Source organism: Protopterus annectens, chromosome 10.part0 (genome assembly GCF_019279795.1).
Source record: "Protopterus annectens isolate FY-2018-M chromosome 10.part0, PAN1.0, whole genome shotgun sequence".
Lineage (NCBI taxonomy): Eukaryota > Metazoa > Chordata > Ceratodontiformes > Protopteridae > Protopterus > Protopterus annectens.
The window spans coordinates 871,919,495-871,946,991 of record NC_056744.1 but is presented as its reverse complement, the minus strand read 5'-3'; the positions used below and the strand labels follow the sequence as shown (position 1 = coordinate 871,946,991).

Sequence of the window (27,497 nt, the reverse complement as noted above, 5' to 3'; positions counted from 1 at the left end):
AGATTTACAGGGCATTTTGCAGATACTACAGCTTTACTTTTTTGTGTCAATCCTGTCACAGGGTCTGTGATTGTAAGTTTGCCTGAGAGGGGCTCCCGGTATAGTTGCCCGTTTGCAGCCTTAACTAATACATAATCCGAAGACTGTGCACACCCTGGTAATTCGGAGGGATGGATCAGAGTCCGGGAAGCCCCAGAATCACATAAAAAGCTTACTTCCCTCCCTTCCACTAAAAGGGTGACTTCTGGCCTGATGTCCGCTGAAAAGAGTTCCAGGCACAGAAGTGCTAAGTCTAATACCTCATCAGTTTCAGTTTTACTGCCTTCCCTTTCAATATCTTGTACTTCCTCTATTCCTGCTTTTACATTATCATCTGTCCTGCCTTGTACTGTGACCTCTTCCTGTGTTTCTTGACCATCATATAGTCAGTCCTCATCCTCCTGGTCTGCTGCCTTCGCTTTACCTTTTTTACAATCCCTTGCTAGATGTCCCTTTTTGCCACATTTAAAACATTCTCCCCTCTTTTTGCGACCTTCAAAATCTTCTGACCGCTGGTCTGGCTGCCTACCTCCCTTGGGATTTTTTCCTTTTTTTCCAGTGTGTACTATGTACACTTCAGCCCCTTCCTCCACGGAAAACACCTGAGTTTTCTTTTTCTTTTTGCTATTAAAATGCCTCTCGGCATGTGTAGCATACTCGAGCAGTGGTTGTAATCTGCTAGTACGGAGATCTACCATGTGCTTTGTAATAAAGCTACTAATAGGGACACTGCTCCCTTTTAAAAAGGCATTCTTTAATTGTTGTTCATAGGGGGAATCCCCTGTTTGGTCATCAGAGACTAGCATCCCACAGTGGTTATTAAAACATTCCAGTAACCTAGTGAAATAGCGGTCAACTAGTTCCCCCTCTTGTTGGATGCACTGATTAATGCGAGTCCAATCTGCTCGAGATTTCCACTTTTCGGAGATTCTGTTAGTTAGTTTTGTTACTTGGGCGTTCAACCTTGCATCATCATGTGGCATAGGTTTTCGTTGTTCATTATGGGGGTTCCATTCCCCACAGATCAAATGCCAGTCTGGACCTATAATTTGCCGTACCACCCTCTCGATTTCTTCCCCGTTTAAGTTATAACTAAGTCTCATGCCTTGCAGGTCCTCTGCAAATTTTTTGAAATTGATTTTAGGGTGGGAATACCTTCAGTTACCTTTCGGATGTCCTCTGGGGTCCAAGGTCGGTATACCAAAATTGTTGGGTTTTGGTTGTCCTGATCTGCCCTTGGGTTTGGTACTTCAGTAAGTGGACATATCTCTTCCTCCCTGCTCGCAGGAGTGCTTCATTATGTATTTCCCATATTCCTGAATTCCCTTCCTCATTACTTACCTCCTTTGCCCTGGATCTGGTGATAATAGGATTCCTAATCTTAACCAATTTTAACTTCATTAAATCCTCATTTTCCGTCACTGTCGGGTACAGGGGAGGCAGGCCTGGTTGGCCGACTTCCTTGTACTCAGGCAGAGGAGGAGGAGTGCGTGCTGAGGCTATTACCAAGTTATTATCTTTTCTATCTAAAAACATAGTTTTTGAACTTTTTATCTTTCTGTTCCCTGCGATTTGCTTCCTCCAGCCACCTATGTACCTGAGGAACTCCTAGCTGTCGTTGTCTTTTACCCTGTCCCTTGGAGTCTGCTTTAAGCTGCTTTATTAATTTCGAAAGAGAAGATTTGTCGAGTTTTCCATCAAAATCATACTTGATAACCCATTTTGAGTAATATATAATATTATCTGCTCGTTGCATTTGCATATATTTTCTGTCCTCTGTTAATGGTGGATTTTTTGATGTTTCTGTGCAACCATTACCCATTGTTTTTCCTTTTTGTTTGCTACGTAGTCTATTCAGAAAATATTACCTATTGCCTTCAAATTTTACGTGTACCATGGATTTTGTTATAGTCTCTTCAGAATGACTGTTTAACGTTTTACTATTCTGTTTACTTAGTCTATGACAGAACTGTAGTTTCTTCTGTCCCTGACTGAGAACACAATCTAACAGCGATTAATGCATTGTCCTATCCCTGACCATTGTAAAACAAAAGTAAAAACCACCTTACCTGAGCCTACGTGATTGACCACTGATTCGCAGATACCCATCCTTCAATCGCAGATCAGAAGGTGACTGGCCTCTTTTGACGACAATTCAGTCGGAGGTCTTTATATTACAGAAGAACCGATTTGGTTTCTTCCCCGTACGGTTTCAGCCACCTAGCCGTCTGATCCGAGGTGAAGAGAGGGCTCCAGCTCGAAGGACCAATCTGTAAAAGAAATCACAAAGATCAATTCACGTAAGGTTTAAGCAAGGCATCCTTTATTACTTGCAGCAAGGAGACAAAGCATGTAGGTACAAGGTTTGTCTGACTTTCAATAGTTCAGCTAGCTTCTTTTATACAGTGTTCTGCACGTACACACCATAAATTATCTGATAATGCTGATTTGCAAAAAACATTTCTCAGGAACTAGCTGACCACAGGGCCCCCAGTCCTTATCACCTTGTCCTTCAACTGTCTTTTCCTAATAAGCAACAGTTGTTGTTTTTCCCAAGGTGTGACCCTGAATTCAACACGTAGGTTTGCTAAATAAGCAGACTTCCAGACGTCAGTTATTCTTAGCTAAGGCCACAGATATTTATACATTACTACAGAATAAACGCATTAACTCTCTTAACCCTTATGTACTAGATTAGCTCAAGCAGTGTATACATTTTTCTAACTATATATATATATATATATATATATATATATATATATATATACACACACACACACACACACACACACACACACACACACACACACACACACACACACACACGGGCAGCTGTGGTAGTGCAGCCGTTAGCATTGCATCTCACAGCAAGAGGTTCTCCGGTTCGATCCTCGGTTGGGGTGCTTTCTGTGCGGAGTCTGCATGTCCTCCCTGTGGTCACGTGGGTTTTCTCCAGGAGCTCCAGTTTCCTCCCACATCCCAAAGACATGCTGTAGGTGGATTGGACACTCTAAATTGGCCCTAGGCATGAGTGTGTGCCTTCTGTGGAAGGTTGGGCGCTGTGAACGCGACACTGTAAAACTCCACTGCCAATCATGAGAGGACGGGTGATCTGCTGTGGCGATTCCTAACCGGGAAAAGCTGAAAGAAAAAGAAGACACACACACACACATATATATATATTTATATATATATATATATATATATATATATATATATATATATATATATATACACACACACACACTTTACATATATACGTGTGTGTACATGATTTTGTGTGTGTAGTTATATATATATATATATATATATATATATATATATATATACATATATGAATGTATATAAATATATACATATATATATTTTATATAAATATATATATATAAAATATATATATGTGTGTGTGTGTGTGTGTATATATATATATATATATATATATATATATATATATATATATATATATACACACACACACACACACACACACACACACACACACACAGACATATACATACATCTGTGAAGTAGAAGAAATTTACACGTATTGTCTTGAAGAAAGATGATGGAGAGAACGACATTACAGGAGAAGATTAAGTACCACAAGGGAACCTTTAGTGTGTGACTTGATGGCGTGTTTCAGAAAAGGGATACCTGAGACATGTTTTGGGGTTGGCATAATAGTTAAGGTGTTTACCTCACAGACACAAAGGTACTGGGTTTGATTCTCACCTTTGAGGAAAATTTGCTAGGGTTAAAGTAAACCACAAAGGTAGCCAGCCTAGTACTTGCCCATAAACCATGAAAAATGAAAGCATCATGTTAAGTACTGTGTTAATTGGCTAAGGAGAGAAGCAAGGACATGTTATGTCGCAGGAGGCATGATGTGTAAATGGTGATGTATGAATGGTGAATAGCATTGTAAAATAGTAGTAGAGTCAGAAATAGTAGTGGAATTCATAACAGACAGGAGAAGGCAAAAATATCCATGATAACATTTGTGAGTTGAGAGAATGGTGTACAACGTATCTGTTTGCTAGATTCAAACATTTAAATATGCCAGCAGAAGAAGACTTGCTGCCTGTCTAACTAGTCCCAAACTGTCTTCTTCTTCATTACTTTTATCCCATATTTTTTGATTTTTTTCATGACTAACATTGTACACTGCCTCAGTCGGACCATGTCAAGGTGTTGCCCCTCGGTCTGTGAATGTTTCAAATAATTGAATAATTTGTAATAATTTAAAGCTAGTTTTTGTAATACTGTAAGTTTTGAACAGCTATGCTTTTGCATAAACATTTGCTGAAGAGCAAGCATCTATTGCACACAACTGGTTTCACCTTTGACAAAACTGAAAGATGAAGCAGGCTTTTTTTCTGGGCTAGAAAATACATTTTGCACAAGTGCTGTTGCTTGTTTAGTGTTTTATCAAGTGAAAGTATATTTTATATGTATGTGTGTGTATATTTTAATCGTACAGCAGAAATTAGAGCTTTGCATTTCAATGTCCTTCTGATATAATATATGAGCCTTGTCTGCTGTAGATAAATGTTTACTTGTGGGTGCATTCATCCCTATTGTATTTGTTTTAACTATAGTGCATTTTGTTTGTCTTAGTACTTTTGAAGCTTGGGAAGAAAAAGGCATACTCTGTTGGATTATCTTTGTCTACGATTTTAAGTCAGATTTCAAAATTACCTGTACCTTACACAAAAGAGCAGGAGCAGGATGATAAATATGGACTGTGTAAGTGTTGCACAGCCATGTTAAATTTTATGAAGCCATTTGTGAAAGAAATTGGTGAAGCCAGAGGGTGTGTTACAGAAAACAAAACCAATGAAGAACTAAGAAAAGAACTTCTGAATTTGTAAGTATATATTTTTTTCAAGAGTGAAAGTTTGTTTTTAATAATGTATCTGTTTAAATATTTTCCTGAAAATGTAAAGCAGTGCTGCATGCTTGATGCATTTTAATTTCCTGTCATATTGCATATACACATTGAACTGCGGTGGTGGTGGTGCTGTGGTAGCGTTGTCGCTTCACAGTAAGATGTCCTGTTCGATTCTTGGCTAAAGCGCCTTCTGTGTGGAGACATGTGTGAATGGGTATATCTTCGTTGAAGGTTGTGCGTCAGGGCTGGCAACTCGGCACGTAAAAATCTACTGCCAATCATTAGCGGACCGAAGTTCCGCTGTGGCGACCCTTAACCGTGAAAAGCCGAAAGACACAACAACATTGCATATACACATTCTTTCTTTATGCACTGTCCCTGAAACTTCAAGGTTTGGATTTATTTTTTCTTTCTTTTTTATAAGCTATTTTAATATATTATACAAAATAGTAAGGTTGTAACTAAACTGGAAAATCAAAAAGAGCTTGTTAGTTTGCTTTAGATTTGCACTCAGTTTTAAAAGTAAAGGGAATTTGGAGTAACATTACAGCATACCTTAATTTCTGGGAACCTTCTGAATGAGCCAGTCCTGACATGCTCTTCTAGGGGAGTGGGTGGTATCGTAAAGTTTATAGTTTTGAATGCTGGGCATGGGAAAAGATTACCCATATGTTTAGCTACAGCTATGTAATAAATATGGTCAAACATTTTAGTAGTTTCCTCTCACTTCATTTTGTCATTTCTCTTTGAAATCATTTAAATCCTGCCTTCCATTTCCACATTTTGTGTTCTTGTATTATCATTGTTGTTAGATGTCCATTCCATGCAGTGTTAAATGAGAGGCTCAACTGAGATCCCTTCTGCCTGAGTTGGTGGTTGCTCATTTGAATGTAAACAAGCCCCTGGCCAAATTTCCCCTAATTAGTACAAACATCACCTCAGGTCTCCCCTGAGAAGTGGCCACTAGCATAATAGGATTAACCTGATCAACAAAGCATAAATTTATTTATTTATTTTTTTATTATTTATTTATTTACATTTGTTGACCGGGAGAGTCCGACTGGATACAGGTCCGTTTTCAGCGGAGGCCCGGGGAGAAAAGCTCCACATTATTATTTGCATTATACAGTTAAAAAAACATAGCATTTAAATATAGACATTAGTCCAGTTAAGGATGCAAGACAAGAAGAAAACAGATGTAAAACAGCTGTAGAGCATAGTATAATTTAAAAATATGGTGACATATACTAAACATGGTTAAAATGTAGTTGAGATTCATCAGTGAACAAATGATACAAACTGTTTTTGAGTTACATAACAGCCATTAGCAGTTGTTGCTACAAGAAGTTAGTATTATGTGGTAGGTAGCTGGGAACATGAGTAGCCAAGCTTGCTAAGAGTAGGTTGTTGATAGGGGGCTGAGTGGGTGGGGGGGGGTGAATGGTTTTAGGGGGGGGGGGTTGCAAGGGCATATCTGGCAAGTTTTGAAGTGTGATTTTCGTAAGGATTTAAAGTGGGTGCAAGAAGTTACAGAGGTAACTGAGGGTGGGAGGGAGTTCCAGAGTTTGGCTATAGTGCAGGAGAATAATGCTTCTCCAGCAGAGTTAATGGCTCTTGTGACCTGTAGGAGGCTTGTGTGGCTGGATCTTAGTGGTCCCATGGGTTATGTAGGGTTGAAGCAGATTCTGGAGGGATGGGACTTTTAGTGGTTGGTTTATTAGTTTGTGGGCGAGTGTGAGTTGGTACCATTGAAGAAGGTGGGGGAGCTCTAGACAGCCCAGTTCTGCGAGTGAGAGACAGTGGTGAGTACGGTAGGAAGCCCCTGTGGCAAATTTGGCGATTTTGTTGTAGCAGGTTTCGAGCTTATTTAGATCACATTGTCTATGGTTAGTAAATATTGGAGAGGCATAAAGTAGGGTAGAGATAAGATGAGAATTTGCTACTGAAATTTTAGCTGCTTTGGTAAGTAGTTGCCGATTTCTATATAATGCTCCTAGTTTTTTGTGCACTTTTTTAATGGTCATGGAAATGTGAATGTCAAAGTTCAGTTTATTGTCTATTTCTACTCCTAGTAATTTGGTGTGTTCTGTAGGATGGATGGTGGTGTTGTCTTTTGCTGTGATGTTAAAGTGAGCGCTGTCTAGGGTAAGTTTGGTGGGTTGGAAGATTAGTAATTTTGTTTTGTTTGGGTTGAGTATTAGTTGGGCATCGGATAACCAAGTTTCAATAGAAGAAAATGCTTCCTGTGTGACTTTTTGCAATTCTGGTAGGGAGTGGGCTGTGCAGATGATGGTTGAGTTATCTGCGTGTTGTATGAGTGTGCCATGTGTTGTGGCTGAGGCTAGATTATTGGTGAAAAATAGAGAAATATTTTAATAAATTAATTAAAAATTAATTATTAAATGTAATAATAATATATATTTGTTAACCAGGTAGGCTCAACAGATGCACACAGTCCCTTTTCAGGGGCAACCTGGGAGCAGTATCTGATTAAGTGACTTGCTCAAGGTCATACAATAAGCAAATAACAATCAGAGGATTCAAATTCTGTACCACAGGAAATAAAGCTCACAATCATTACCTCTTTGCTAGCTGCCAGACAGTAAATGTGTGATGCAAAAATGAATCACCTCTTACAATAAAAAAGATGATTTTTGGCAGCATTCCAAAACATGAAATCTTTCCCGCAGCTATCCTACTCCAGTTGTACTATTTCACTTGATATGCTTTGCTTTACACTGTACATTTATTATGACAGATTTAGATGGGGTGAGTTCTGAATTTATAGGTTGATCTTTAAGGATACATGTCACTCAGATTGCTGCAGAGGTTCACTGGAATTCTACATAAACTCAGCCGAGATAAAAATATAGTGTTTAAAATAAAATGCATTCTTAAAGTTATAGTTTCCAGTGAAACAGAAAAACAAATAGAAAGCAGCAGTTCAGGTTAAAAAATAAAACTTTTTTTGGTTAAACATAGTATCAGTCTTCCACTCCAACTTTTTTTGCGTATAGACGTTTTTCTTTCTGACTTTCAGTGAAATTCTAGTTTTTAACCAAAAGGGTTTAAATATTTCAGCTGTACTGGTAATTTACATCTCATAACCTGAAATGTTAAGTTGTCTATCTCGCCTTCATTCTTGCTGGATGGGTTCGGAGCCGACCTCGGCTCCGACTCGGACACGCTAAAAGCTCGAGAGTTGGTTCCACCGGCTCGAGGCTCCCCTTATATCCCACAATGCTAGGCGAGAGTTACCTCAGATCTCGTTTGCCGCTACAGCGATCGAGGTGTTGGTTTCCTACCGGTTCTTGGTAAGTGACTTTCTTGTTAAGATAGTGTATTAAAACCCTTTTAATTTTAATATTTATACTTATTTCCCTTAGTTTAGAGGAATTCTTATCCCCTTTCTTAAAAATTCCTGTTTTTTCCCCACAAGAACTTTAAGTTCTTCCCTGGGCCTACAGGCCTTTTTCTTTTCCTAGTGGAGTGTGTGTGTGTTATTTTTTTCTTAAATTAAAACCTAGATAGTTGTTTTATTTTAAGTTAAACTAGACAGGGTGTAATCAGTGTGTTTGTGACTGTGTGTGTGATTACACCTTTGAGATGTCTAAAGAAGCAAAGGTCTCCGGATTCAAGAAGTGTGATGCGTGCTGTCAGAAAATGTCTCTGACAGACGCTCACACTTCTTGTGTCTACTGTCTGGGACCTTTGCACCTGCAGGACTCCTGTGATGTTTGCCATGGCTTCAGCCCCAGGGTCCTGCAGGAAAGAAAAAATAAGTTAATTTTAAGAGGCTTACTCAAGCCAGAGGATTCCCTAACTGTGTCTTCAGGGAAGCCCTCCAAGGCATCTAGGTCTTCGGCTCCGACAACTGAGCCGAAACCTAAGGCTTCTAAACCTCTGCCTACATCAGCTCCGGCTGGAGCCGATGAGTCTCAGTCCACAGTTTCTGTGGTTCCCTCGGCTCCGGCTGGAGCCGAGGTATTAGAAATTCCCGTGTCGGCTCCGACCAGACCTTCGGAGCCGACAACTAGGAAGAGGTCCAGGTCACCATCCCTTGGCTCCGTTCATTCGGCTCCAGGATCTCCCCTGCTGTCTGAACGGAGCCAAAGATCTCACTCCTCCAGGTCATCGAGGTTGTCGGATCATGACCTTCAGAGGGTAGTGAGTCGACTTCTTAAGTCCGAGGCACTGGCCCAGATGCTTCAGAGCCCGACTCATCAGTCGATGCCTGCCCCTGTCCATCAATATATTCCTCCTTCGACTCTCTTGAGCTCGGAGCCGGGTCGTGTCGGAACCGAGACTGTGATAGCGTCGGAGCCGATACAATTGTCTTCGGCTCCGTCGTCGGCTCCGATTTCTTCCTTGGAAGAATCTCGGCGCCGGACTTCCCTCGTCGGCTCCGAGGGGGTGAGTGGCATCGGACCCTTGTTCGACCCCGCTCTTCCTCTCGGAGCCGCGCTGGTGAGTTCGGCTCCGACATCGCCTCGGAGCCATCACTGTCGGTGCCGAGGGGGTTCTCAGCTTCGGGCGGGGACCTCTGGCTTTGCCTGACAGGGGTGCTTCGAGGTCATGCGGAGTGTGTTAGAGCCTGGCTCTACCCACAGTCGGCGCCGCCCCTCCCTCTACGGTGCCTCAGGTCAAGTCGACTCACTCCCTCATTCCGGACCGCAGAGAGTCAGCTCCTCAGGAACCCCCTGTGGGGATCTCATCCTCTTCCGAGGCCTCTCCTGACTTGGCAGAAGAGCCCCCTCGGAAGAGGAAGTGTAAGAGGAAACACATTGACTCACCTGAGTCAATCACATCTGATACAGATTTAGATGATTCCGAGGGTTCCCCCCGTTCCCCTTCTGAAGATGTCTCTTTTGCAGACATTCTAGAGATCCTGAAGCAGAGGGGAAATTGGCCAGCCCTTAACCCTTCGGAGGATGAATCTGTATATCTTGAGGCGTTTGGCTCTCGCCCTTCCACCTCCTGGGTATCCCCCCCCTTTGACCCCCTCATGCAGGTGGTTGCTAAAAAGGCATGGACGGCTCCTGATTCAGTGGACCCCACTCCCAGGAGACCCTCCAAATTCATAACGGCACCAGCAGACAAGCAGTTCTTAACAAAAGGAGTTTCTGTGGATGCTATGGTGGTAGCTGCTGCCACTAAGAAGGAACTAGCTGATCCTTCAGTACCTGTCCATCCACCTAACAAGGAATCTAGGTCCATGGACAGGTACGGGAAGCGGATGTTTTCGTCAGCGACATTTACTATGCGTTCGCTGAACTACCTGTGCCATTTCACTCGTCTTCAAAGGGACTTGATTAAAGAAGCGAGTGACATGTTGAAGATCCTACAGCTGCGGGGTTTCAAGATAGAATGAACACTCAGCTGGCTACCCTTAACTCCATAGCCAACTCCTCCATGCGCCTCCTTTCTTATGCGGCTGATGGAGCGAGTAGGTCCGCAGGGACAGGTGTGGCCTTACGTAGGCATGCCTGGATGCGGCTATGCAATTTTGCGGACCCCTTCAAGATGTCTTTCACTAACTCCCCGTTTGATGGATCATCTCTCTTTGGTCCTCAAGTGAAAGAAACCTTGACTAGGTGCGAGACTGATGGCAAGACTCTTTCTGCCGTCGGAGTCCGTTTTTCTACTCCTTCTAGGCCTTACCCCAAAGGCCAGAAAAGTGGGAAAATGTGGTTCCGTAAACAAAATCAAGGGACTTCGCCTGTCGCACAAAGTCGTTACCCGCCAGAGGCAGAGGCGGGAATAACAATGGTAGACGCCCTCGAGGCAGGGGCTCCATGAGAACCAGGGCAATCGAGAAGCCTTCTCTGATAAGCCCTTTCAGCATCCCTGAGGTGTTGCCCGGCTGCCCACCTTCGGAGGCAGTCGGGGGAAGGTTGTCACTGTACCCAAAAGCCTGGCTATCCCTGACTCAAGACAAATGGGTACAGTCCGTCATTTCCGAAGGCTATTCTATTCCCTTTCTTCGCATTCCGAAACAATCAAAAAAATCCCTTCCAGATGTTCCACCCGCACAAAGGGATCTAGCGGTTTTGGAAATTTCAAAACTGCTTGCAAAAAGAGCAATTCAGCCAGTTCCAGCAGACCAACAAGGATCCGGAATCTACTCAAGGTTCTTTTTAGTTCCAAAGAAAACAGGGGACTGGAGACCAATTTTGGATCTCAGTATCTTGAACAGATCAGTCAAGAAAACAAGATTTCGGATGGTCACGCTGCAGTCCATCCTTCCCTATTGGGAAAAGAAAACTGGATGTGCTCTATAGACCTTCAGGATGCGTACTATCACATAAAAATGAACAGACGCTCCAGAAGATTCCTCCGCTTCAGGCTGGGAACCAGTCATTTTCAATTCAGGGCCCTGCCCTTTGGTCTCACCACTGCCCCCCGGGTGTTTACCAAATGCATGGCAGTGGTAGCTTCTCACCTGAGACTACAAGGATTCCAGGTGTTTCCATATTTGGACGACTGGCTCCTCACAGCTCCCACCAAGCATCTCCTTATGATGGCCAGGGATTACACTTTTCGCATTTGTCAAAAGTTAGGCATTTCAATAAATTGCGAAAAGTCTGTTTTGTCGCCTTGTCGTACTATTACCTACATAGGCGCAAATCTAGACACAGTAGACATGTCTGCGAGGCTAACAGATCAGAGAATAACAGACATACATAGACTGGTCTCATTCCTTTTCAACAACAACAGAATCAAAGCCAGGTTAGTTCTGAAAGTGTTGGGAATTATGGCGGCTGCCATACCTCTGCTTCCATTAGCCAGATTCCACATGCGAATCCTTCAATGGATGCTCTTTACACAATGGTCATACCAGCAACTTCCAATGTCCCACACCATTATGATCACGCAGGCGTGCAGAAATCATCTCATGTGGTGGATGTCTTCCCCTCAGCTCTGGTTGGGAAGACCCTTTGTTCCTCCCTCCGGTTGCTACTCTGACAACGGACGCCTCCCTGATCGGGTGGGGGGGGCATTATCAGGGCAGGACGGTCCAGGGCACATGGCAACCAGACGAATGCCACTTGCACATAAATGTTCTAGAGATGAGAGCAGTGCTTTTAGCGTTGCAAGCCCTTCAAGACTCTCTCCCCTTGGGAACGATTGCAATCCAGACAGACAATATGTCTGTAGTGTGGTACATCAACAAACAAGGCGGAACCAGGTCCTACCCCCTGTGTCGAGAAGCACTCAGATTGTGGCAATGGGCGATTTCTTCTCAGCATTTTCTGATAGCAACGCACATCCCCGGGAAGTCCAATCAAATAGCGGACAAATTGAGCAGAGCTATCCTCATGCCTCACGAGTGGTCTCTGAAAGACTCTGTTGTGAGAGAGATTTTTCTCAAGTGGGGTCAGCCTTGCTGCGATCTTTTTACTACTCCCCAAAACAGCAAGTGCAGACATTATTTCACCCTATTCCCTTTACCAGGCCAACCCAGCAGAGACGCTCTAGTCCAAGTTTGGCCCCGGGACTTCTGTATGCATTTCCTCCCTTCCCACTAATCTCTCAAGTGATACAGAAAGCTATCGCTCAGAAGGCCTCGTTGATCCTCATTGCTCCCTACTGGCCTCGACAGGTGTGGTTCCCCTTTCTACATCAATTTCTACTGGAGCGACCTTGGCATCTGGACCTAGTTCCAGATCTTTTGATCCATCAATCGGGTCAGTTACATCGCTCCCTCCCCTCTCTGAACCTCACTGCTTGGTTCCTCCAGTTCCAACCTTAGCCAGGCTTCCTCAATTATCTCACTCTGTTCGAGATATTTTGATAGCTTCCCATAAATCTTCCACTAGGAAGATTTACTTGAGTGAGTGGAAACGTTTCACATTTTGGACTCAAGGAAGGGACATAGATCCTTTCACTGCTTCCATCCAAATAGTCCTTGATTTTCTAGCTGAACTCTTCCATGCAGGTTCATGCCCTTCTACTCTTAAAGTTCAATTGGCAGCTATCTCTAACTTTCATGTGGGTATTTCTGAGTCTGCCTTAATGTCCCACAAGCTTTGCAAAGCCTTTTTGAAAGGAGTTTTTCTTCTCAGACCTCCTATAAGAAATCCTCCTTCTCCTTGGGACCTAAATTTAGTTCTTACTTCTTTGATTCTACCCCCTTTCGAACCTGCAGCATCCTGTTCTTTAAAATTGCTATCATGGAAGACTCTCTTTCTGGTAGCTATTACTTCAGCTAGAAGAGTCTCAGAACTTCATGCACTCAGCTGTCGACCTCCTTATCTATTGTTCCATAAGGACAGGGTATCCTTACGAACCAACCCGTCCTTTTTACCTAAGGTAGTCTCGACGTCAAATCTAAATCAAAGCATTGACCTCCTGTCTTTTTCCAGAATATTCCAATAGGTCTGAACAAAAATCACACTGGCTAGATGTTCATCGTCAGTTGTGGTACTATTTGGATAGAACAAAACAATTCAGAAAATCTGACCAACTGTTTGTCTCCTATGCAGAAGGCAGAAAGGGACTATCAGTTTCAAAGGTATCATTATCTAGATGGCTTACATCTCTGATTACCCTTGTTTATGAGATTAGACACCAAAAGCTGCCTAATAAACCTAAGGCCCATTCTACAAGGGCTTTGGCTACTTCCTTAGCCTTCCAAGACAGACTGCCTATTGACACCATTTGTGCAGCGGCTACTTGGGTGACTCCTCACACTTTCATTTCTCATTATAAGTTGCATTTAGCTTCTAGGCATAGAGCTAACTTTGGTTCCACTGTTCTCAGGAGTCTGTTCCGTTAGGCCACCCGGGACAAGGTGCTAGGGACGCGGTCCCATCCAGCAAGAATAAAGGCGAGATAGACAACTTAACATATAGAAGTTATGTTCTTACCATAACGTTCCATGTTAGTTGTCTTCTTCTCGCCTTCTTCTTCGTCCACCCTCCTTCCCCCTGGCCTGGACAGACCTAGAGGAGTTGTGATTGTGACCTCTCTTTCTACCACCTCTTTCTTAGACATATGCTGCTTGCATATCTCCTGAATCAGGATGTAGGTCACCCTTCTTTCTCCCTGTTGTTAGAGGTGGACTCTGTTTAGAGTTATTCTGTAACTATTATAAGCTGGGGTTAGCTTACAAACGAGATCTGAGGTAACTCTCGCCTAGCATTGTGGGATATAAGGGGAGCCTCGAGCCGGTGGAACCAACTCTCGAGCTTTTAGAGTGGCGAGTCGGGCGAGGTCGGCTCCGAACCCATCCAGCAAGAAGAAGGCGAGAAGAAGACAACTAACATGGAACGTTATGGTAAGAACATAACTTCTATTTTTAAAACCAGTAGTGGTCAACTCTTCCCACTTTGTCAGGAGCAAGATTGTATCAGACTTGTTTAACACTTCTGAAATCAGTCAGATAGTCATAGCGGATTCATAAAATTATAAATGCACACCATTCATTTTTTAATATGAGCTCTTATACCGTTAAAACAATAATTTCTTAAACTTATCCTTTGTCTAAATAGCAAAGCTAAGCACACGTCATTCTTGCATGCATTTAACTGAAACTCTCTGCCATGAACATTGACCTTTGCTTACAAGTAGTAGGCTAGTACAGAATGTTCCTTCCTTAGGTACACTTTGATATTGATACTTTAAAGTATCAACATCAGTCTTAAGAAAAATGATTCAAGCCATAAAATAATGTTTCATTTCAAAACTAAATATTAAAACAGTTATCTTTGTACTGTGTTTCAGAGTAGGGTACTTTTCTGTTAATGGGGCAACAGCTTTCTTGGCCTCGTTAACAGTTTTGTTTTACTCATTGTGTTTTATTAATTACATTGTTTCAGTGGATGTGGTTAAAACAACATTGTTGAATTAATAAAACATAGACAATGGCCTGAGCTGTTACACACTTATTTTCGTCGCACATGCTCAGATGTCAAATTACAACTGTGATCTTAGTGTTAACCCATCTAAACACAATCTTTAAAACATTCAGATTTTTTTCAGTAGAGTGCTTTGAATCAAGCAGCCAATCAGCATGCGAGATTCATGGTGCTAGACATAAAACAAAATGACAGTGCGCCCTGTATGAGAGTGATTGTGCAATAAACCATTAACATATAGCAGCAGTTATAGTGATGCATGTAGGTAGAACGTTAACATGCAGGCCAGAGTTACAGCAGTAAAGGGAAAAAAATGGCTTGGCCGTCAACCACTCACAGAAGACTCACACAAGAATTTCAGACAAATCCGGAAGTAATCTGGGAGAGTTATAAAGTATTACTACTGTTAACTTCAGATATTGACAGAATAAGACGAAGTGAATTAAAAACCTTTTCGCCAAAAGTCTTTATTTGTGGGGGGGTTTATGAAGGACAGAGCTAAAACTTTGAGCGTAAATCAGGGACTTCGCTGAAATTCAGCGACGTTTGAGAGATATGCCCGTCACACACACAGCACTTCTGCATAATGTAGCCTGGCCAGTTCTGATATGATGAACATACTTATCCAGTTTTGTAGGTACGGAAGCAGTAGCTGCAGGGAGAGTTAAAATACAATTGTCATTATGACAACACCATTAATGAGGCCAAGAAAGCTGTTGCCCCGTTAACGGGAAAGTACCCAGAGTAGTAAAGGAAATAATTGTTTTAAACAAGAGAAATAGAGAATCTTACTAACAAATTCTGTTTTTAGACCATCATTAAACAGATGGTTGTTGCCTAGACTGTTGTTTCCCCCCTTTCCCATGAAGTGCAGAATTAGAACATGTCTGTGTCTAGTCAGATCCAGCCAAACAGTACACTGTAACAGCAACTTGCTTTCATTAGATTCAGACAAACAGAGGGCTCTATCTCCTGGTAACTGTGTTTGAGACTTCTAGAACACAGACATGTAAGAAGCAGTATTCCTAGTTCTGGTCAAAACATATGAAGTTGTTTTCTTTTTGTAGACTATTTGCCTTCACACAGTACAGCTTATCAGTCTTGTTTCAAAGCAAGTTTTAAGTGACCTCTGTGTTAGCAGTCCTGATTTTAAGTATCTTCTTCTATTCCCTACAGGGCTGCTTAAAGGGGAAGTCTGTTTTCTATGACATGATAGGACAAACTTGTAAAAGCTCAGAGACTGTACAGTAGGCCTGTAACGTGTCCCATCAGCTCTGTCCCTGAGAATTAAACAGTGCTGCTTTAGGTGAAATGGTGCTGTAGGTGAAAGGACTGCATGGTACTCTACACTACCCCTGTTGCCCCCTGCACCCCCCCCGACCACCAGTGCCTCAACTCTTATCCTCCATTTCTCCACTCCAACATGGCTGCCTTATATTATCTGCATTCTTTTTTTTTCTTCTTTTCTGCACATTTTGTCTTACTCTTCAGCTTTTTCTTGCTTTTTTTCTACCCACCACCAAAATGTTAGACATTATCTCCCCAAAAAAATAATCAGTTTCTGTGTAGCACTGTGGTACTAGACTGGGGTGAAGGGATAAACTGCCAGGGCTGCTGTTAAACATGTGTACAGCATGCCTTCTCACCTCTACCCACAAAAGACAGCTACATCTGTGTACTAGTCTGATGTCAGACTAGGCAAAACTGAAAGAGCAAAGAAAGCACATTAATTTAGTTCAAACTGTTGATTTGAGATGTAGGTAACAATATTCTTCCTGACCCCTACTCCCCACCCCCCAAAAAATAACCATGTGTATGTGTCTGACGTTCAGTTATGAGGAAAGTGACACTAATAACAGTCAAACTGATTTATCCCAACTTGCTGCTCCTAAACAGTACACTGCCCCTAGACGTGCTTGCATACCTCAGAAATTTGGGGGAGTCTAAAGAAATAACGTCCCAACACATGCTGCCGTAACAGTCTGTGGACACCTCATAGAAAAAATTATAAGAAAAAAATAGTAGTAATGACCACAGTGCCCCCCCACCAGTACAAGCTTCAGTGACCTTTTGTTCACACCTGTAAGCAGGGCTGATTTTAGATGAGATGAGTTTGTGATATTGTTCATCTCCACTAAAAAAAATCTGTGATATTAATATATTTTGAACATGGGCACATTGACACTGTTCCTGAAAGCCAGGTCCATCACTGTTCCTGAAAGCCAGGTCCATCACAAGATGCGCAAGTGCATGCACACACACACACACACACACACACACACACACACACACACACACACACACACACACACACACACACACACCTTACCTGTAGGCAAATTGGTGGAATTCCAGGTCACCTAAATCAAGTAGTTTGGGTGTTGGAGGAAATGGGAACATATGGCTAAACCTGCACACATACATAGAGACCATGCAGACACTAGAAGAAGCCACAGCCAAGAACTCAGCCAAAGCAATGTGCTATGAGATGGCAATGCTGCTGATTTGTATCACTGTATAATGATTATAATGATCACTACTAATGATCATTTTCTTTCACACACACCCTGCTCTTACCAGATTATCAAAGAGGGCCACTAATCATGTGCAGTGCTGATGCATAGGATGGCATGTTAAAGAAATGGCTAAGATGTTCATCGTGTTTCACTGTTGCAGTCATTACTCTTGGGTTATCCTGCTGGCAGGCTACCCACAGTCGGCCTGAATTCCAAAGTCTTGGTCCGGCGTCTGTTGCGGTCAACTCTTCCCTGACGCCAGTGCGCCAGGGGTATAAAAGATGCAGCCGGCGCCATTTTCTTTAGTCTTTCTTGCCGCGCGGTGCCCAAAGCAAAAGCAGTTTGCAAGTGACGGTCGGCCGACTCCTGAGATTTTCAGAATCGAATTTCAGATCCGAAGTCTTCATTAAAGCTATGTACCCCGTTGGGGAAACTTTTTTCTTGCTCCAGACCGATGTCAGAAAAAGTTAACAACTGTATTTCTTGTGGGAAGCAAATACCTCGTAAGGATTTCCATTCTTACTGTATTCCTTGCCTAGGCCCTGATCACGATGTTGCTAGCTGTCGGTTTTGTGCTCGATTTAACCAACGCACTATTAAGCGTTGGTACGATTTTGCCTTTCATTACTTTGGCCGAAGGTTTAATTATATAATGCCATCGGAGCAGCTGACGACTGGAGTTTACAAAAAACGCAAGGAAAAGGAAAAGGACAGGCATCCGAGGTCTAAAACTGACGACGAGGCCCCCGCTAGGGCAGTCGCTGGTTCTCAGTAAGGCGCTTTCGCAGCCCCTGACGCTCGCTACCTCAGAGCCACAGGCCGCTACCGACTCCCACGTGGAGCTGACTAGGCCTCTGGATACTCAAGGTATTGGACCCTCAGAAACTATTCCCTCAGATGGGTCCGGAGCCGCTGAGCAGGCATCGGCTTCCGAGGGTGTTTTCAGACCTACGCAATTATATGTCAAGCCTACCTCAGCTTCAAAGACTAAAACAGCTCTAAAGACAAAGAAAGAAGTACAGCATTCTCCTGGACAGACTTCCATGCCTAAGAAACAGATGCTTAAAATGGTCAAAGACCTTATTACTTTGATCAGGGGTTCCCATCCCCCTCCTGATAAGAGGTCTAGGCAAGAGACAGAATATGACTCCTCAGATCAGGTTTCAATTTCCTCTGACTCCTCTTCTGAAGAGGGATACTCTTTTCCTCCCTATGAGGATTCTGATGCTGAAGAAACTATTCCTTCAGCCTCTCCTCCTGAGGATTATTCTTTTGGGGAATCCCTGCATACCATGAGGGAGCATTTTCACTGGGAGAGCCAAGATTATTCAGAATCTAACAAAAGGCTCAGAGATTTTCTTTTACTTCCTCAGCACATACCTCTTACTATTCCACCTGTTCTAGACATTGTAGATGATGTATTTTCAGAGTCCAGCCTGTCTCCTGACTCTTTACCCCCTGCACCTGCCAAGCCAGACAGATACTATAGGGTTCCAGATTCTCATACATTTCTATATAAAAACCCTGCTGCTGACCCAGAAACTGTATCTGAGGGTCCCAAAGGGGTCAAGGCTTTCACTGCAAACCCCCCTGTCCCCTCTGATAGGGATTCTAGGGCACTGGACAGATGGGTGGAAAAAGTTTACACTTCTGCTACCTTGGCTGTAAGGGCTTTAAATTGTCAGTTTCATATGCTTAAATATCAGCAATATTTACTGTCACTGCTTAAACAGAAAATGTTGACAAATTCTGAATGTTCTGATAACAAGGAAATGCAGGATTTATTGCATGCAGCTGTACAAGTGGGAAAGCATACTTTGCAATGTAGTTTTGATTCACTGGAGGCCTCATGCAGGGCCGCAGTTACGGGTTCTGTCATTAGAAGGCATGCTTGGTTAAAGGAACAGAATCTGTCTGATCATGTTAAAGCAAAATTATTGGATGCTCCATTACAGCATGATACTTTGTTTGGTGTTAAAGCAGAAGTGGTGTTGAAGAAAATGGAGGATAAAGCAAAATCCATGCAGACAGTTAAGGATTTCCTACAGGTACAGCCACCCAGATTTAGCAGGAACTGGCCTACAAAGAATTGGTCCTTTCTAGTATCAGACAGGCCACAAAGAGGCAGATACAGATGCACCAGAGTCAGATCCCAGCCCCAAGGCTCATACAGGCCTAAGCAATGGGGTGCTTCTACCTCCAAAAGCGGAGAGGACAAATCACAACCATACAGGAAACAGTCCCAATGGCTTTCCTCTGCCAGAACCAAGCACTTATTTTTGGCAGCCCCCTTGGGGGGAAAACTAGCACTTTTTTTCACCAAATTGGCACATGATTACTCAGGACAAATGGGTCTTGAACATAGTGTCTCAGGGCTACAGGTTCCACTTTCACACCCTGCCAAGAGCAAAAGGTATGCCAGACCTGCCACACAATCAATGGGCAGAGGCACAAAACCAAGTTTCATCCCTCATGGACATGAGGGCCATTCAGCAAGTACCACAGCAAGAGCAGGGACAAGGATTTTACTCGAGAATTTTCCTGGTGCCCAGAAAGGACAAAGCCTGGCGACCAATACTGGACCTGTCTACCCTAAACACATTTCTGGACGTTCCAAAATTCAAAATGTTGACTCTGCAGCAGCTACTGCCCATGCTGGGCAAGAAGGCTTGGCTTGTTACTTTGGACCTAAAAGAGGCATACCTGCATGTCCCAATCATACAATCTTACAGAAGATACCTCAGATTCATGGCTGGCTCAATGCACTACCAATTCTCTGCACTGCCCTTTGGCTTATCTACTCCGCCCAGAGTCTTCACCAAATGCCTGGCACCAGTAATTTGCATTCTGCAGACAAAGAGGAATTCAAATATATCCTTACTTGGACGACTGCCTTATTCAAGCAGAGAACAAAGACATTCTACTAAAGCATCTGGCGTTTGTAAAAAGAATACTAATTTGCCTAGGGTACATAGGGTACACAGTAAACGAAAAGAAATCAAAACTAGTACCCTCTCAAGAGATAATATTCCTGGGTGCAAGCTTAAATACAACTGCCCAGATGGCTTATCTCACGCCAGACAAGCAAAAACAACTGACTTCTTACTTCAAAATGTTGGCAACAAAGACCCAGTTATCTGCAAGAAAAATTCTGCAGGCTTTGGGCTTCATGGCATCCTGCATACTACTAATTCCATATGCCAGATTGCATATGAGGAAACTACAATGGTATCTAAAAAGTGTTTCGACTCAACATTGCCACAACCTGGAAACATTAATTACCCTCATTCCCTGCCTGCAACAGGAGATGCTCATCGTGTTTTACTGTTGCAGTCATTACACTTGGGTTATCCTGCTGGCAGGGTACCCACAGTCGCCCTGAATTCCAAAGTCTTGGTCCGGCGTTGGTTGCTGTCGCCTCTTCCCTGATGTCAGTGCGCCAGGGGTATAAAAGATGCAGCCGACGCCATTTTCCCCAGTCTTTCTTGCCTCACGGTGCCCGAAGCAAAAGCAGTTCGCAAGTGCCGGTAGGCCGACTTCTGAGATTTTCGAAATTGAATTTCAGATCCGAAGTCTTCAATAAAGCTAAGTACCCCATTGGGGAAACTTTTTTCTTGCTCCAGACTGATGTCAGAAAAAGTTAACAGTTGTATTTCTTGTGGGAAGCAAATACCTCATAAGGATTTTCACTGTTACTGTATTCCTTGCCTAGGCCCTGACCACGATGTTGCTAGTTGTTAGTTTTGTGCTCGATTTAACCAACGCACTATTAAGTGTCGGTACGATTTTGCTTTTCATTACTTTGGCCGAAGGTTTAACTATATAATGCTGTTGGAACAGCCAACGACCGGAGTTCATAAAAAGCGCAAGGAAAAAGAAAAGGACAGGCATCCGTGGTCCAAAACTGATGATGAAGCCTCTTCTAGGCCAGTCGCCGGTTCGCTGGTTGTCAGTGAGGCGCTTTCGCAGCCCCTGACGCCCGCTATCTCAGAGCCACAGGCCACCTCCAACTCCCACGTGGAGACAGCTAGGCCTCTGGATACTCAAGGAATTGGGCCTTCGGAAACTAATCCCTCAGATGGGTCCAGAGCCACTGATTAGGCATCGGCTTCTGAGGGTGTTTTCAGACCTACACAGCTTTATATCAAGCCAACTTCAGCATCAAAGACAAAGACTAAAACAGTTTTAAAGACAAAAAAACAAGTACAGCATTCTCCATAGACTTCCATGCCTAAGAAACAGATGCTCAAAATGGCCGAAGACCTAATTACTTTGATCAGGGGCTCCCGTCCCCCTCCTGATAAGAGGCCTAGGCAAGACACTGAATATGATTCCTCTGATCAGGTTTCCATTTCCTCTGACTCCTCTTCAGAACAGGGATACTCTATTCCTCCCTATGAGGATTCTGATGCTGAAGAATCTATTCCTTCAGCTTCTTCTCATGAGGATTTCTCTTTTGGGGAAACCTTGCATACCATGAGGGAGCATTTCCACTGGGAGAGCCAAGATTATTCAGATTCTAAGAAAAGACTCAGAGACTTTCTTTTACTTCCTCAGCACAGACCTCTTGCTATTCCTCCTGTTGTAGACATTGTAGATGATGTCTTTTTAGAGTCCGGTCTGTCTCCCGACTCTTTACCTCCTGCACCTGTTAAGCCAGACAGATACTACAGGGTTCCAGATTCTCATATATTTGTATATAAAAACCCTGCTGCTGACCCATAAACTATTTCACAGGGTCTCAAAGGGGTCAAAACTGCTACTGCAAAAACCCTGTCCCTTCAGATAGAGATTCTAGGGCACTGGACAGATGGGGGAAAAAAGTTTACACTTCTGCTACCTTGGCTGTACAGGCTTTAAATTGTCAGTTTCATATGCTTAAATATCAGCAATATTTAATGTCTCTGTTAAAACAGAAAATGTTGACAAATTCTGAATGTGCTGAGAACAAAGAATTGCAGGATTTATTGCATGCAGCTGAACAAGTGGGAAAACATACTTTGCAATGTGGTTATGATTCACTGGAGGCCTCTTGCAGGGCCGCTGTAACAGGCTCGGTCATTAGAAGTCATGCTTGGTTAAAAGAACAGGCTCTGCCTGATCATGTTAAAGCAAAATTATTGGATGCTCCATTACAGCATGATACTTTGTTTGGTGTTAAGGCAGAAGAGGTGTTGAAGGTAATGGAGGATAAAGCTAAATCTATGCAGACAGTGAAGGATTTCTTACAGGTGCAGCCACCCAGATTTAACAGGAACTGACCTTCTAAGAATTGGTCCTTTCCCGTGTCAGACAGGTCACAAAGAGGCAGATACAGACGCCCTAGAGGCAGACAACAGCCCCAGGGCTCATACAGGCCCAAACAGTGGGGTGCTTCTACCTCCAAAAGTGGAGAAGACAAATCACAGTCATATAGGAAACAGTCCCAATGACTTCCCTCTGCCAGTGCCAAGCATTTATCTTTTGGCAGCACCCTTTGGGGGAAAGCTAGCACTTTTTTCACAAAATTGGCACATGATTACCCAAGACAAATGGGTCTTAAATATAGTCTCTCAGGGCTACAGGTTCCACTTTCACACCCTTCCAAAGGCAAAAGGTATGCCAGACCTGCCACGCAATCAATGGCCAGAGGCACAAAACCAAGTTTCATCCCTCATGGACATGAGGGCTATTCAGCCAGTACCACAACAAGAGCAGGGACAATGATTTTACTCAAGACTTTTCTTAGTACCAAGAAAGGACAAAGCATGGAGACGGATTCTGGACCTGTCTATTCTAAATACTCTTCTGGACGTTCCGAAATTCAAAATGTTGACTCTGCAGCAGCTTTTGCCCATGCTGGGCAAAAAGGCTTGGCTTGTAACTTTGGACCTCAAAGAGGCATACCTGCATGTCCCAATCAGGCAATCTTGCAGAAGATACCTCAGATTCATAGCTGGCTCAAAGCACTACCAATTCTCTGCACTGCCCTTTGGCTTATCTACTGCACCCAGGGTCTTCACAAAATGCCTGGCACCAGTAATTGCATTTTGCAGACTAAAAGGAATTCAAATATATCCCTACTTGGACGATTGCCTTATTCAAGCAGAGGCCAAAGACATTCTACTAAAGCATCTGGCGTTTGTAAAAAGATTATTAATTTACCTAGGGTACACAGTAAACGAAAAGAAATCAAAACTAGTACCCTCTCAAGAGATAATATTCCTGGGTGCAAGCTTAAGTACAACTGCCCTGATGGCTTTTTTCACGCCAGACAAACAAAGGCATCTAACTTCTTACTTCGAAAACATGGCAACAAAGACCCAGTTATCTGCAAGAAAACTTCTGCAGGCTCTGGGCTACATGGTCTCCTGCATTCTGCTAATTCCATATGCAAGACTGCATATGAGGAAACTACAATGGTACCTAAAAAGTGTTTGGACTCAACATTGCCACAGCCTAGAGTCATTAATTTCCCTCATTCCTTGCCTACAACAGGAGTTTCGATGGTGGACACAGGCCTGTCACCACAACAAGGGGCAGCCATTCACTTTACCCACAGCCAGGCAAACACTAACAACATATGCATCAGATTATGCCTGGGGGGGGGGGGCACATGGCAGGAAAATGTATTCAGGGCACATGGCCCCAAAGCCAAAGGGATCTACACATCAATCACAAAGAGATGCTAGCTATACAAAATGCCCTGTCAGCCTTCAAGGACCTACTTCATCCAGGACAGCTGCTGATAAAGACGGACAACACCACAGTCATGTGGTACATAAACAGTCAGGGGGGGGGGGCACACATACCTACCCTCTCTGCAGACAAGCCATGATTTTGTGGAACACAGCATTGACTTACCAAGTACACCTGCAAGCACAATTCCTGCCAGGAAAAACAAATGCTATGGCAGACGAACTAAGCAGAAACCTCATGGACCCTCACGAGTGGAAACTAGATCCACAAATCTTCAGCATGATAACAAGGAAATGGGGACGCCCAGACATAGGTCTTTTTGCCTCCTCTCACAACTGCCAACTTCAGGGATTCTGCACAAGGACTTATCACAAACAAGCATGGAAAGTGGATGCCCTGTCATTCAGCTGGAACAACCTTAGAGTATATGCCTTTCCCCCCCAAGGTACTCCTCGAGGTCAGATAAGAGAAGCCACAAATGATACTGATTGCCCCGAATTGGCCACGCCAACACTGGTACCCAATCCTAAGGAGCTTGTCCCAAGGCCCTGCCTGGACACTGCCTCAAATTCCTCATTTACTGACCCAACAATACAATCGGATCCTGCACAGCCAGCTCGGAACTCTAAATCTAGCTGCATGGAGGATACTGTAACCATTCAGAATACACCCCTCTCTAAAGCAGTTATGGATGTCATTTTGGAGGCCAGGAGTCCCAGCACCAGAAAATCTTATGCAGAAAAATGGATGAGATTCTGTGCTTGGAACCAGGCACAGGGAATTGACACACTTGTTCCAAATATTCCTCAGATTTTACAATATCTAACTGAGATGCTGGACAAAGGCCTATCCTTCTCATCAATTAAGATCCATGCCTCTGCCATTTCAGCTCACTACAATACAGACCCACCTATTTTTTCATATCCATTGCTTAGGCAGTTCCTCAGGGGGGCCAAAAACATAAGACCTCCAAAGAGAGCACCAATACCTGCATGGGACCTCAATTTTGTCTTGGAAAAACTCACAATGCTTCCTTTTGAGCCAGCCAGTACAGCTGACATAAAATTCTTATCATGGAAAACAGCTCTGCTCCTAGCAATAACTTCAGCAAGAAGAGTCTCAGAGTTACAGGCATTAATGGCTGTGGAACCTTTTATCTTCCATGTGGACAGGGTTTCTCTAAGGACAAACCCAACATTTATGCCTAAGGTAGTGTCCAGTGTAGCTCTTAACCAAACCATTCATTTGCCTACTTTTTACCCAAACCCGCAGAATAAAGGGGAGAGACTTCTGCATTCTTTGGACATACACAGACAGCTACGCTTCTACTTGGACAAAATTAAAGCTTTCAGAAAGACTGAGCAACTTTTAGTGTCATATGCTGCAGGATCACAAGGAAAGGCCATCTCAAAGCAGACTATTTCAAAATGGATAGGACACTGCATTAATTTCTGCTATTCACAACATGGTAAATCAGTGCCTAAGGGCATTAGACCACATTCTACCAGGGCAGCAGCCACCTCAGCAGCCTTCCTCAGAGGAGTACCAACCAAGGATATTTTGGAGGCTGCAACTTGGACTTCAGTGCACACTTTTACTAAGCACTACCACTTGCCTCTTTACTCTAAATCCAGAGCAGGCTTTGCCACTGCAGTCTTGCAGGGCCTTATAGCTACTCCTAATTCTATTTAGACCCAGCCGCCCAACCTCAGCTTTGGGATTCAACCCAAGTGTAATGGCTGCAACAGTGAAACACGATGAACATAGTTCAGTTGTGTACCTACCATAAATGTAGATGTTCGAGTGTATTCACTGTTGCAGTCCAGGTTACCCTCCCACCATCCCCCCTTTCATTGCTGGGATGTATCTGTACTTCTGTATTCTATACAACCTATGTGGTGTATTTGCTTGTAGATGAAGATATTGTTATTTTACTGCATGCTTTTATTAGCAATGTTTTTTTAGCGTACCCTTTTGGGGGCACCTGACATCTGGGGCAAGAAAAACTGAAGAAAATGGCATCTGCTGCATCTTTTATACCCCTGGCGCACTGTCGTCAGGGAAGAGGTGACAGCAACCGGCGCCGGACCAGGACTTTGGAATTCAGGCCGACTGCGGGTAGCCTGCCAGCAGGATAACCCAAGTGTAATGACTGCAACAGTGAATACACTTGAACATCTACATTTTTGGTAGGTACACAACTGTACGTTTCGATGGTGGGCACAGGCCTGTCACCACAACAAAGGACAGCCATTCACTTTACCCACAGCCAGGCAGACACTAACAACAGATGCATCAGATTATTCCTGGGGGGCCCACATGGCAGGAAAATGCATTCAGGGCACATGGCCTACAAGCCAGATGCATCTTCATATCAATCAAAAAGAGATGCTAGCTGTTCAGAATGCCCTGACAGCTTTCAAGGATTTATTTCATCCAGGACAACTACTAATAAAGACGGACAATACTACAGTTATGTGGTACATAAACAAGCAGGGAGGCACACATTCCTACCCCCTCTGCAGACAAGCCATGACTTTGTGGGACACAGCATTGACTTATCAAGTTCACCTGCAAGCACAATTCCTTCCAGGAAGAATAAATACTTTGGCAGATGAACTAAGCAGAAAGCTCATGGATCCCCACGAGTGGAAACTGGATCCGCAAGTCTTCAGCATGATAACAATGAAATGGGGATGCCCAGACATAGAACTATTTGCCTCCCCTCACAACTGCCAACTACAGAAATTCTGCGCAAGAAGTTACCACAAGCAAGCATGGAAAGTGAATGCCCTATCCTTCAGCTGGAAAAACCTAACAGTATATGCCTTTCCCCTACTGCCTCTCCTCCCCAAGGTACTCCTAAAGGTCAGACAAGAGAAGCCAAAAATCATACTGATTGCCCCACACTGGCCATGCCAGCACTTGTACCCAATCCTAAAGAACTTGTCTCAAGAACCAGCCTGGACTTTGCCTCAAACTTCTCACTTACTGACCCAACAAAACAATCAGATCCTGCACAGCCACATCAGTACCTTAAATCTGGCAGCATGGCGGATAATGTAGCCATACATAAGACTCCACTCTCCAAAGCTGTAATGGATGTTATCTTGGAGGCCAGGAGGCCCAGTACCAGAAAATCTTATGCAGAAAAATGGAAAAGATTCTGTGCTTGGAACCTGGACCAAGGAATTGACATGTTTGTACCAAATATTCCTCAGATTTTACAATATTTAACTGAGATGCTGGACAAAGGTCTTTCCTTTTCATCTATTAAGATTCATGCCTCTACCATTTCAGCCCATTATAATACAGAACCACCTATTTTTTCTCACCCATTACTAAGGCAGTTCCTCAGAGAGGCCAAAAACATAAGACCCCCAAGAAGAGCACCAATACCTGCATGGGACCTAAACTATGTCTTGGAAAAACTCACACTGCCTCCTTTTGAGCCAACCTCAACAGTGGATATTAAATTCTTATCCTGTAAAACAGCTCTGCTCCTAGCAATAA

General features: G+C 43.4%; 1 protein-coding gene across 2 annotated transcripts in view; it reads left to right on the top strand.

Annotated features, from left to right (window-relative positions):
• The window catches only part of GLMN (glomulin, FKBP associated protein), a gene marked incomplete at its 5' end in the record, with an annotated part of 1,643,959 nt that overhangs the window by 176,566 nt on the left and 1,439,896 nt on the right, over positions 1-27,497 (top strand). For both annotated transcript variants that reach the window (XM_044085667.1, XM_044085669.1), the window contains 1 exon segment: positions 4,657-4,906. In XM_044085667.1, the coding sequence (XP_043941602.1) occupies positions 4,657-4,906 (250 nt within the window).